Below are 12,516 nucleotides of genomic sequence, written 5' to 3'. Positions count from 1 at the left end.
GATACCAAAGGTTCCCAAAAATCAAAAGCACCAACAGAATCTTTCAGAATGCTTCTCACAGAAACAAATGTCTTTTTAACTAAAGATGTAAGATTAGAAACAACACCAAGCTACATTGAATCCATCAAATCATGATGAAACTAAATCAAACATCATCATTTCATATACCAAAGTAACTTCAAAAAAAATTAGTTTCCACCCCATTTCTGGAAGGAGAAACTCTTTATTTTAATTTTTCCGCGTGGAAAAGCACTACTGCTTCTTTCCCAGCTTGTAATTAATGCACAAGGCTTCCACCTAGTGGATGTGACAAAGGACTGCTATGCAAGTTACTACACATCAGCCCAGTGACAGAAGTTGATGGAGCAAGTTTTCACACTGCTACCTTAGATTCATTCCTCTTTTGCTCAAGAGAGTTTGTTAGATCTAATTCTTGACATGGCCTAAAAGCCAGGACATAGAAACTTCTCAGGTCTAAGCGATGCAGCAGCCACCTCCATAACTCCTAAACCATTCTCCTAAGCAGGTACTAGCTCCTGCAAGTGGTGTCAACTGTCAAACAGTTTGCATGTTCTACACAGTAATTTCCCCTCATCAACATGCCTGGGCTCTCCTTTTTGTGCACTGACTTTACATTGATTGGCTTCAACAGCTTGTTCCTAAGCGCAGATGAATTTGTTATCACCCACTGAACAGGAAACATGACTACACATGCCCAGAAAACTACATTTAGAATGTGCAAGCAACTTCTAGTTGTTCAAGATTCTTTCAATTCAGATTACTTTATACTTTCCTATATTGCCAACTGCGTTGTGTAGATTAAACTACCAGCTGGTCTTTGTGATATCATTTTTGATTTTTCCCTTCTGAGGAGGAGAAAAGATGCTCTACTCTCTGAGCAGATGACTGATATACTTGGTTCAACCCTTCAACATCTCAGAAGTTACCACCACATCTGCTGCAGTGTGTACATTTGTGCTGTCAAAAGTTCATCACGGTCAACGTTTTTTGTTTTGAAAAATAACCTTTGTGAGGAGAGTTTGAGGCAGATCCTAAACCACCCTGAGTCAATGGAACTCAGCTGCTGTTTAAATTCAATAACTTTGCTCTGAGCAGATGAGCACTGTCATAATGAAGAACACCATGGCATCACTGTGCAAAGGCTGAACGGGCACAGAGGCTGAACTGCTCTCTGCAACTGCAGGAAGTTTCATACATTGATTCAGTACACTGCAGGAATTCAACGGGGAGGCTATGCCAAATACATTGAAAAGGTCATTCTTTACTCCTGTCAGCTCACAGTCTATTGCTTATTAACACCTGGAATAATTTTTCTCATAATCATTTTAAAAGATGTACCTTGAATTGTTGTGTAGCAGGGTCCAATGGATATTCAATCAGATAGGGGTGATTACAACATTTCCTTAGTAACATCATAACATTCTGCAGTTTAAGGTTCACCTCCGAATCCACGGGAAGGCTCACTTCTACCACTGGCCTTGAAAAGATAGATCATCTTATTAGTACACAACACATCACCTTATTATGCTACAGGAAAAAAAATAATAATAAAGCCAGAATCAAGGAATGGATTCACATAGTGTCATATGTCCTCAAAATCCCTCCGTTAGTAAAGTATTACCAGATAAAACTTATTTTAGCACCACACTTAGCAACCAAGGCACAACAGTTTGTTGGTTTAAAATACAAAGGGGTAGTCAGCAGTAATCAGAAGCAGAAAAAACAACTTGTACAAGTCACTCAGCAGAAAAGGAAACAGAAACAAGCTCTCTCTAGAACAAATGGTCAGATCTCCTGTGGAACAACACTTAATTCCAAAGTTAGTTCTCTGCCTATCCCTTTTCAGCCACATGTATCCATTGCAGGACTCATAATGAATACAGTTCCTTAGCTCTTCCACATCTAATTACCATCTCCAACATAAGGGATATGTGCTTACCATAAAATTAATACAAAGTATTACTGGACTAAAATAAATATCTAACAAAATAAATACATTTCAACCATGAAGATTAACCTGGCTTTCCTTATGTTCAAGATTTTGTAAAAAAACCTAAGAGTCAACTGTAGTTAGCACACCAGCACAATCCCTAGTCTTTGAGTCAATGATAGATATACCTGTGAACGTCATTGGACATCAGAGACAAAAGGTTTACCTGAACCTTGCAAAGCCTAGCAGCAAGGCAAACCCTTCAGTTCTCTGTGTTGCCAGCTGTACCCAGGATCTAAGCTATTACAATGAGACTTCAACTACCACATAACTAAGATGAAGCAGTTCTTCCCTGGCTGGCACCCAACACCATCTCAAACCTTAAGGCCTCAGTAAAACCACAGTTCTTCACTTTCAAAATGTTTTAACAGCCCAAAGGAATTACATTACACACTAGGACACTTTAGCTCTTTTAAATTATCAATGGCACTATTGTCACAGTATTTACTTAGGACTGTGACTAATGAAAACAAGGACTTAAAAAGCAGTTTTACTGCCACATCCTACAAAGGTCACAAGTCTAAGAGTAAATGTCTGGTGCTTAACTACAACTCTAATGAGGCACTGAGTGATAGTACAACCTAATCATTGCTATCATTTGCCAGTGAATATCAGGTAAAAGAAACAAATCATAAAGCTACAAGGGTAGTGAATTACAAAATACCATTCTTGATCAGTTTGAATAAGCAAAGCTCTGGAAGCAAACTAAGAGGAAATTATTCAGTATAATAATAATTTTTTAAAAAATCTTTTAGGGCAGGCACCTCTCTTTTTCTACTTCCTCTTGCATTTTACTGATGAATTTTTCCAAGTCATCAGGTGAACCATTATGTTCTTCACAATAATCAATCTGTTTTCGACTACGGCGTTTTGGTCGACCTGTAGGACTCAACTCAACTACTTCCTCCTGTGGGAAACAATAACGTTGCCATCAACAGCAGACAGCTTCAGGTTCAAAGGCCTATGCTGACCTAACAATTCTCAATACTGAAAAGAGGTTTCAGTCATAGGTGTCATGCAGTACCTAGTCTCAGCAGCTACAAGTTTTGCTAAGTAGAAAACGAAGCCCAGATTTTAAAGCTCTGTATTGCAGATTTTGAAAGCTCCTGCTTGATATTTAAAAGCTGCGCTAATACCTTACTGATTTTACAGCAGAAACCGTCAGCTCTATGAAAATGGTCTTCTTTTTTCCCCCCAAGCTAAAAGTAATCAAGAACATATTTACACTCACATCATAAAAATGAGATTCAAATAAATTACAAGAGCATCACATTAAAAATTTAAGCAAAAAGTGAGTTTCGTTATAATGGTAATGAAGCAATTCCAGCATGGTTTTGCCTACAAGCCGTTTATACCAAGCACATTTCTAATATCCGTATTAGTAGATACTTAAACACATCTAGTGAGGTGGCTGAGTGCCATCCCCGGATGTGTTTAAGTGTCGCTTGGATGTCGTGTTGGGTGATATGGTTTAGTGGTGAACTTGTAGTGTAGGGTTAATGGTTGGACTCGATGATCCCAAGGGTCTTTTCCAACCTGAATTGTTCCATGATTCTATACCTCATTATTTCCAAGCAGTTTCCTAATGGTGCGATTTACAATGGCAGTATAGAAAGTTTCTTGCTTCTTTGTCAGGGGTGCATACACCACAACTTCTCGTTTAGGAGGAACCTCAAGAGCAACATCAGATTTCAGTCTTCTCAGTAAGAAAGGTGTCAGAATCTGAAACATTGAGCAGATGTGTTACATTTACTCAAAGCTCTCAACCTGGCTAGTTTAAAAAAAACAAACAAACAAAACCCCACAAAACATCACACATACAAACATGTCTGTATGTAATGCTATTTTGACAATTTAAAACAAGGGAGTTAAATTTGTGGAGTTCCATATTTAATTTTCTAATATGCATGGTTACTCCAAAAATTTTATGCACATGCAGGTAAGACGTGTTCAAACAACATGCAGATTGACATTGAAAATTTTTGAGATGTTTAGTAAGGGTGCAGTAGTAGCTACACTACAGACCTTTAAAACAATTTTCATTAACTGAATGTAGTCTTATTACAAGACAGATGATTTTGACTGTCATATTTCTTAAATCAAGTTACTCCAAGAAAGCCCCAAGGTTTTAACCAAAATAAACAACAAATTGTCACTGACAATTATATCAAGAAGTTACAATTTATATCTCTCACTATCAGGTTATAACTGGAAGATGACAGTTCTGTAAGCGTTTACTTCCGTAACTCCTTTAAAAAACAAGTTCAGAGTGTTAGTTTGAAGACAGGCACATTATACAACTAGTTTGTTCAAAGGCTTTCTGTTCAACGCCTAAAAGTTACATAAATTCCCTCAAAGATGTCTTTTAACAAACTATACACCAATTATATCTTTTGGCAAACAGAAGCTAGCAACTGCAATTAAGTTTGACTAAACTCAATTCAGTTCCAAGAATAAAAATGAGTCATTATAAAAAGAGGTATATTGCTCCTTTCAGTGCTCAAGTACTGTAAAGACTGAAAAAAACCCTCAAGTCTAAGAAAGCCCAAGAGCACCACAATAAAAGCCTCAAGCTCAAAATTCAGCTCCATAAATAAGACTGATACACTTCAAAACAATGGTCAATGTTAGAAATAAACAATGAAAAATACAACACAAAGAATAAGCAAAAACCTGATGCAGCATATGTAAGATGTTTTGCTCCCTTTCTTTAGCAATAATATCTTCGGCAGTTTCGGTAATGCTGGTAATATCAAACCAAGATTCAAAGCTATATATAAAAAAAAAAAAAAAAGCCAAAAATTAATAGCTTACTTCACAGCTACTATTCTTCAAGCATTTTCTTGTCTTACCCTGCGATTTAGGAAAAACAAAGCACTAATATCCATCATAAATAGGGGGTGAACAGGAGGTGTCTCTGAAATACATCTGTCAATTCAGATGCGTGAGGTTTTAATAAAGTAAAAATACTTGCATTACGTGGAATATTCACTATGATCTATTACACTCAATCTAGTATTTTCTTCCAAAATTAGTCTAAAGAATGTTTTGGCATCATTATTCCACCTACTGCTTCAGAAAAGGATCCATTCCCCCAGGGGCCTCGCGTCCAAACTTTCTCCAGCACCTCAGAGAACCTCAAGCAGCATCAGGCACTTATGATTACACAACACCTCTTCCCCAAAAATGCTCACGTCTTAGCTCTCAGAGTTGAGCTTCCACTATCCATAGAGCGGAAAATTACTTCACTTTCCTTTCTGAAACAACTAAGTGCAAAGGCAAAGCACATTTCAAAGCGTTTACCCACCAAAGAATCATACCAAATTACAACCATACCATAAAACAGCTCTTCACAGGCTGATTCAAGTTTAATAATTAAAGGGTCACAATGATGCTCATACAGAACAAAGGGGAATAGTTCTGAGCATCAGATCACAACCCACCTTTTCAAGTCATCAAACACATCTGGCAACAGGAAGTTAAGCAATGACCAAAGTTCTGCCAAATTATTTTGCAGGGGAGTACCAGTCAACAAGAGTTTATTGTCCGCGTTAAATCGTTTCAATTCTCTGACAAGACGGCAGTTCATATTTTTAATCCTGTGACCTTCATCTACTATCAGGTATTTCCAAAAGCAATGCTACAAAAAGAAAGCACATTACAGTAAATCTTAGCTTTACTCCACCAAAACATATCAGATGAGATAAGCAGCACTAATGGACAAGGAGATCAGTAAGTCTGCAAGTGGCACCAAGTTGGGCAAGAGTGTTGATCTGCTTGAGCACAGGAAGACTCTACAGAGGAATTTGGACAGGCTGGATTGATGGGTTGAGGCCACCTGTATGAGGTTCAAAGAGGCTAAGTTCTGGGTCCTGTACTCGAGCCACACCAACCCCAGGCAACGCTAGAGGCTTGAGGAAGAGCAGCTGGAAAGTTGCCCAGAGGAAAACGACCTGGAGGTGCTGATCGACAGCTGGCTGAACATGAACCAGCAGTGTGCCTAGGTAGCCAAGGACAACAGCATCCTGGCCTGTACCAGGAATAGCATGGTCAGTAGGACCAGGGAAGTGACTGTTTCCCTGTACTCAGCATTGACGAGGCCACACCTTGAATAACATGTTTGGTTTCGGGCCCTTCCTTACAAGAAAGACACTGAAGTGCTGGAGTGGGTCCAGAGAAGAGCAAAAAAGCTGGTGAAGGGTCTCAGGAACAAGTCTTATGAGGAGCAGGTGAAGGAACTGGGGATGTTTAGTCTGCAGATATTCGGATATTAGGAAAAATTTCTTCACTGAAAGGGCTGTCAAGCATTGGAACAGGCTGCCCAGAGAAGTGGTAGAGTCACCATCCCTGGAGGTATGTGGTGCTTAGGGATATGGTTTAGTGGTGGAATTGGCATTGCTAGGTTAATGGTTGGACTTGATCATCTTAGAGGTATTTTCCAACCTACACAATTCTAGTAAGACTGACTGATACTGCTTGTTACAAAGATTCCATTTACTGGTGTTTCTCACTTCAACAAGATTACAAGAGCTGAATCTAAATACCTAATGCCATACACAGTTATCACATTTAGAAAGCCTGAGTGATTACAACAACCTTCTACAAGAAACTCATCTTGCTCAAACAACTATCCTGATGTTAATCATGACATTTTTTATCCTTTACCATCACCTACAGAGAGGTAATAAAAAGAGCAGGTATGCTTTAACTATCTGCTTAACTTCACTTTTCGGATAGTGTTCTGTATGAAGAATTTAAGTACAAAATTCCAGAGCCACTGCTAACCAAGGAAACAGAAGTGAATGCCAATATAAATGCCACAGTAGGACACCCATTGCACAGTTGGCATTGCAAGGGTTTTCTACTATATTCAAGAGCATTGCTATTAGCAATGAGGCATTCCACCTGTATTAGGGCTTTCAGGGGAACCAAGATACCTGCAGAGCATTTTTGTCTCGCATCGCTATTTCGAAGGAAGTAATGACCACAGGATGGATTTGCAGAGATCCTTGTCGCGAATGAATTTTACGAACCAGTTTACGACGGTCCTGCTGAGCTCCATGATAGAGCATAAGTGGAATCTGAAAAAAAGAGGTTTAGAAATCAGATGAACTAAACTCAAATCTAAACAGAAGACAGTAGACAATTAGCTCTGTTGCAAGAAGCTGTAAATACACAGTAAGCCATGGCACAGTGTGTAGTAACCATGTAAACAACTACAATTAAACCAATGTCCTATATAGGGAAAGCTTCAAGACAAAGAATTAGTATAAGAATTGAACTACTTGTTTTTTTAAACCCAAGGAAGAAAACAAAAAAAAAATTTTCATTTTTTTACCTCTGGAGTAAATCTCTTGAATTCAGACATCCAATTTGGCAGAGTAGACAAAGGACCACATACTAAGAAAGGACCAGAGACTCCACGCTCCACCATCAGTGCTATTGTTGCAATACACTGAATCGTCTTCCCCAATCCCATTTCATCAGCTAAAATGCCATTGATACCATTTTCCCAAAGCATCTGCAAACCCAGAAAATGAAACGTAAATGCAAAATAGCCAACACACCCTAGGAACTCTAGACATCTTTGGGAATGTAACACCTGCAAAAACTCTTTACTAAGCAATTTTATGTTACAGAAGAGTAAGGTTTCTCCACAACAAAAATACAAGCATCTTGTAAACCCCAGATATTCATACTTAAGCACTTCAACTGCAAGTACACTTCATACTACCCAAACTTTTACTTATCCTAGCTCCAAAGAATTCTCTTAGCTCCCCCCTCTAAAAGATGTTATTGTGCTGATATTTCAGTTTTATCTGTTCAAATAGCTTCTATAGACACAGTTACTTCACCACAGGAAAAAGGTGTAATTCTGACCAACACAGCCAGCTGCTGCAGCAAAAGTTCTCTGTGCAGACAGTGGCTATTGTGACAAGTGACAGAGTAACTCCTCACAAAAGAACAGAAAGACAGATACAAAAGTGTTCTTTGGCTACTCTATACACTATTCATACAGATTCATAAAGAAGGTTATTATAATTGAGGGTCCAAGGAAGCTGTTTTTCCTCTCCCAGCACAGGCCTGTCTTCCCTATGCACTTCCCAGTGACAGAATAGAGTTTAGCAGCACTCACTTGTGAAATCAGCCTAAGCCTGTTAAAACAAGATACATATGCTTGTGGGGAAGAAAAAAAGGCTAAGGGAAACATGCAATCAGTAGCAGAATGAAAATTAGTTCTGTCTAGCTCTGATAATCAAAAAGCAAAGTTGTTCTCATTTGGCTTGCAAGCCAAACTGGGTAGAAGTTAAATATGTATGTGGGCATTTTTATGGCAAGTTTTAGTTCTTGATTTCAAAGGCTAAGGAGGAAACATTTTGATATAACTAGATAGATTCCAAGATGCATAGAATGGAAAACTCATCTGTGTCAGGCCTGCAAGACAGTAGGTCTTTAAACACTTACAGGCTAGGTATTCAAGCCTTTGAGAGAAAAAAATAAAGACTGTCCCTTAGTAGCATATATAGTCCTTCTGCTGTCGCAAAGTATTTGTAAGGAGAGGCTGAAAACAGTTGAATAAAAAAATAGATGGAGAAAGGGAAGACAAAGAACACCAACCAGAAAGTCTAAAGAAACAGTTACAGATACAAATATCCTTCTCCATGCTGAAACAGCACATCTGCTGCTTGTTTCCTAATACCAGATTCTGGTATCATGAGAAATCATAAAGAACTGTCTCTCTTCTTCACCTTCCCTGTACCAACTATGACCACAGACTTCTTTTTCCAATCAGCAACATATTCAATTTCATCAACAATCACTCCATACCCTTAGCCACTCCATGCCTTCCACTTGGTACCACCTCATTACACCTCCAGTAAAAATCTTTGGCTGCTGAAACGGCACTGGCTGTCCATTGAATTTCCGTACTGGATCAAGAAATTGCTTGGCACTGTGTCGTACAGCTTGACACAATCTATCCTTAATAACACTATTTGAGTCTCCATTTTTCTGCAGATCTTCCGGGCACAGGTTGTCAGAAGAGCTTTCATCCTACAGAGGGAAGTTCAAGGAATATGTGACAAGCGGGATGCACATCAAAGCTCTTTCCCAATTTACACCACTCAATGGGCAACGAAGTAAGCCAGCCCCCGACACAAAGATTTGTTGTCAACTCAGGAGTATAATTCAGTTTTAGGATTAACATTGCCATGTAGATGTCAACATGCAAAATACCAATGCCTTATATGCACTCCTTTAGAAATGAAGAGGAGTGATAACTATAGAAGCAATTGGACTTATAATTTTCTACCCACAGAAGCAGGCAAGCTTAAAACCTTTCTCACAGCGGCTGGCATCTAATGCAGCTACTTCCCTTCTGTAAGTGGATTCTAGAGAGTCTTGGAAAGAAATTCATACTATGCATGTTTCTTTTAAACCACAACAGAAGCAGATCACACCTATTACCTCCATGCCTGAATACTATATGACTACGTCTTAAGGTTTTATAAGCCAGCATAAATATTTATTGGCAAATTCCTATTTCCTTTGTTTTTGAAACTACATGCAACTGGTAAAGTATAAGTATGCTCAAATTCAGTGTTTTAAAAAAATAAAAGTTTTTGACCTCAAAAAGGTGAGTATGGAAGTATTTAAGTGTATTCACTTGCACCACTTTTAATAATTTTCTAATTCAGGACTTCAGTATCTAGCAGAGAGATATTCATTTGCAGGAAAAGTTTAAACATAGGACAAAGCATAAAAAGCCCTCCCTCCCTTTGGGCTTAACACAAACTGCAATAACATGTGCCAACATACCTGATTTTCCACTTTCCTTTTTTTTGCCACTGATAATATTTCCTGGAAATAAAGAAAAAAAACCTGTTTATACACTTCTCAGCCTTAAAGACTACTACAATTTGTATTTCATAAAATCTTTTATCTGAAGAATCTGGACATAAAAAAGCCTTCCATATAACATCACTAATCATCGAGTGACTCTAAACAAGGCCACAGACCACAGAAGACATTCCAACTACCAACTCTAGCTAACTGAAAATTCAACTGCTGAGGTAGTTTAAGAAGCCTCCCCACAGGCTTTAGGGAGGGGAAAAAAAAAAAAAGCATCTGAATTCCAAAGATCTGACAACATCGCTTTGTTACATAGATCTCTGTTGGAAGAGAGTCATACATTACAGACAAACTACTGTTGGTCGATAGGCTCTGACGGCAATGTACGAGAATATATTGCTCTAAAATACAGATTCCATACAGTAGTTGCCTCACCAGTTAAAATCTGTGCCCCAAAAACCCAGACAAGCCTATTTATATCCTACCTCTTTGGACATAATTTCTGAGATGTTGTATGTCCCATCTTCTCTTCCTCTCTTCTTTTTTGCACCTATAAGATAACATTTGAATTTAAACAACACATCAATTAAAGAAACTAAAAACACCAGTACCGAAAAAAAAGCAAAGTCTAACACATTACCCGACTTCTCGTCTTTGACATCAGGTGGATTTTGACCCTAGGAAATAAACACAGGAAGAAGTTCATTGTCTCATGCATCTCTAGCTATCATGACACAGATAAAAAGATGTGACCAGTCTCAAACTGCTGCCTTTGAAAGCTTCTTGGGACACCTTTACTATTAAACAATTTTTAAAAATATAGCCAAAAAATGTTCCTCCTTATCTTTTCGACTACTTATTCAGCATCTTGACCGAGCAAAAAAATCATTGCTAAAATAAAAAGCTTCAAGATGAATTCAAACCCTTTTCTTCAGTAGAAATCAGTCAGAAACACCACCTTAAGATGACTGTCATGATATGCATTTTTTAAGCACTTTTAAAGTCTCATTATGGTTAAAATAAACATGAGATAGATCCTGTAAGTCAAATACTGGCTAATTAATGTATTTAATTTACCTACCTTAATCAAAATTAAGACCATAATTCGTCCCGCCTTCAGAAAGTTTCATAAAATAGCTAGTTATCCTTACCTTGGCAGATTTCAACATCATCTCTCTCTTTTTTTCTAACTTTTCTTTCCTCCTCTGTTCCTAAAAACAAAAACCAAAACAGACATTTTTTATCTTTCAATAACACCCATAACAGAACTATCCAATATATAATTGCTAACATGCATAGATTACATTGGTAATGTACATTTTTCCAGTCTACATATTTTTGTGCTCCTTGCAAAACAGAAAGCAAAGTAAGTAGCCTACAAAGCCTTTAAAAAAAAAAAAGTGTTTTCATATCTTGAAGAATTTAAGATTTTTATCCATCTCCTTCGTCTACTTGCTGAAAGCAAAAGGACCTCAGAAAAAGGATTAAGATAACATAGTATCTACCAGATGGAGCAAAACTTTGTGCCGGAACATGCATCCTATTGATGAAGGCACCATGAATTCGGGCTGTCAGCTAAACTCAAAAGGAAATTCCTGCAGTCTGCCAGTGTCATTTTTCTAAGAAAATCCTTGCCCTGGATCTTTCTCTAAGATTATCCCTCTCTCTCATACCTAAACTCTTGCAGACTTGTCCATAAAGGTGCAGTTAAGAAAGTTAAGATAAAGTTTGATATGAATTCAACAGCCCAAGGTTTAAAAAAAAAAAAATATTTATGGAAGCTCTTGTTTAAGAACAGCATGGCCTCAAAACATTGTAATAAATCTGTCTGAGGTAGGCCTACACTAGCATCCTCAAGACATGCCTGATCCTCAGTCTTCAGTAATTAACACAAATAGGCTGCACAACTTCCTACATGTCGATTCTTTACATATTCGTCCTCCCTCCAGGATTTCTAGCTCCCATAAACTTTGTTTCTTATTTCAATTTTTTTTCCTACCACTCAGGCCAACTGAACAACTGTAAGGATATTAGTGTCACCTTTAGACTGTAATGTTACGTTACAGTTTATGCTCTTTCCAGTCTGATTTATCTGTTAATTTGTAGAACAAATTCTGTATATTATGTACTGTACTACTTCGTTCCTGGACAGTAGTTCCAGAAGATTTTCATGCTACTATAGCAATTTTAACAGTGATTTCACTTCAGTTCATATGGCTGAAGAGCCAAGAAGCCCCAAACAGATAGCCACCCATCCTAAGAATCCTCGCTGCAGACAAGAACACACTTACCTCTAGTTGCTGCTGTTCCATTTTGGTTAGCAAGAATTTGGAATAGATGTTGCTTTTCTCAAGTAAATGTTGAAGTCTCTTATAGCGCATTTCACTTGACTCCCTGTCCCAAGAAGTGCGAGCCTGGCCAACACAAAGAGATGCCAAGTATTTAGAGATGCTTCAGAGCTAATGCTTAAGGGTTCTTCTGTGGAATAACTACAACTGCCACGCACACATACAAAACCTTTCCCTTCCAATCATTCCCACTGTATCAACTCACACGTACTGAGGGTTGCATTCACCTGCCTACGTAAAACACTCGGCAACAGACATGCTTCCAGTGCAGGAGCACAAGGCATCCAAGGGCTCAAAGGTGTCTCA

The 12,516-nt window shown here is 38.2% G+C and overlaps 1 protein-coding gene across 1 annotated transcript in view; it reads right to left on the bottom strand.

The window, feature by feature from the left end:
* The window catches only part of HELLS (helicase, lymphoid-specific), a gene marked incomplete at its 5' end in the record, with an annotated part of 20,314 nt that extends 8,038 nt beyond the window's left edge, over window positions 1–12,276 (bottom strand). The window contains 13 exons of the mRNA XM_009877594.1: window positions 1,360–1,498; window positions 2,776–2,918; window positions 3,572–3,733; window positions 4,685–4,781; window positions 5,455–5,651; window positions 6,949–7,092; window positions 7,350–7,532; window positions 8,840–9,064; window positions 9,830–9,871; window positions 10,348–10,412; window positions 10,503–10,539; window positions 11,014–11,073; window positions 12,154–12,276. Of these exons, the coding sequence (XP_009875896.1) occupies window positions 1,360–1,498; window positions 2,776–2,918; window positions 3,572–3,733; window positions 4,685–4,781; window positions 5,455–5,651; window positions 6,949–7,092; window positions 7,350–7,532; window positions 8,840–9,064; window positions 9,830–9,871; window positions 10,348–10,412; window positions 10,503–10,539; window positions 11,014–11,073; window positions 12,154–12,276 (1,617 nt within the window). The remainder of the gene's footprint in view (window positions 1–1,359; window positions 1,499–2,775; window positions 2,919–3,571; window positions 3,734–4,684; window positions 4,782–5,454; window positions 5,652–6,948; window positions 7,093–7,349; window positions 7,533–8,839; window positions 9,065–9,829; window positions 9,872–10,347; window positions 10,413–10,502; window positions 10,540–11,013; window positions 11,074–12,153) is intronic.
* Window positions 12,277–12,516: the final 240 nt, after the last annotated feature.

Source organism: Apaloderma vittatum, unplaced genomic scaffold (genome assembly GCF_000703405.1).
Source record: "Apaloderma vittatum isolate BGI_N311 unplaced genomic scaffold, ASM70340v1 scaffold8431, whole genome shotgun sequence".
NCBI lineage: Eukaryota > Metazoa > Chordata > Aves > Trogoniformes > Trogonidae > Apaloderma > Apaloderma vittatum.
This window is presented reverse-complemented; position numbering and strand designations above follow the sequence as displayed.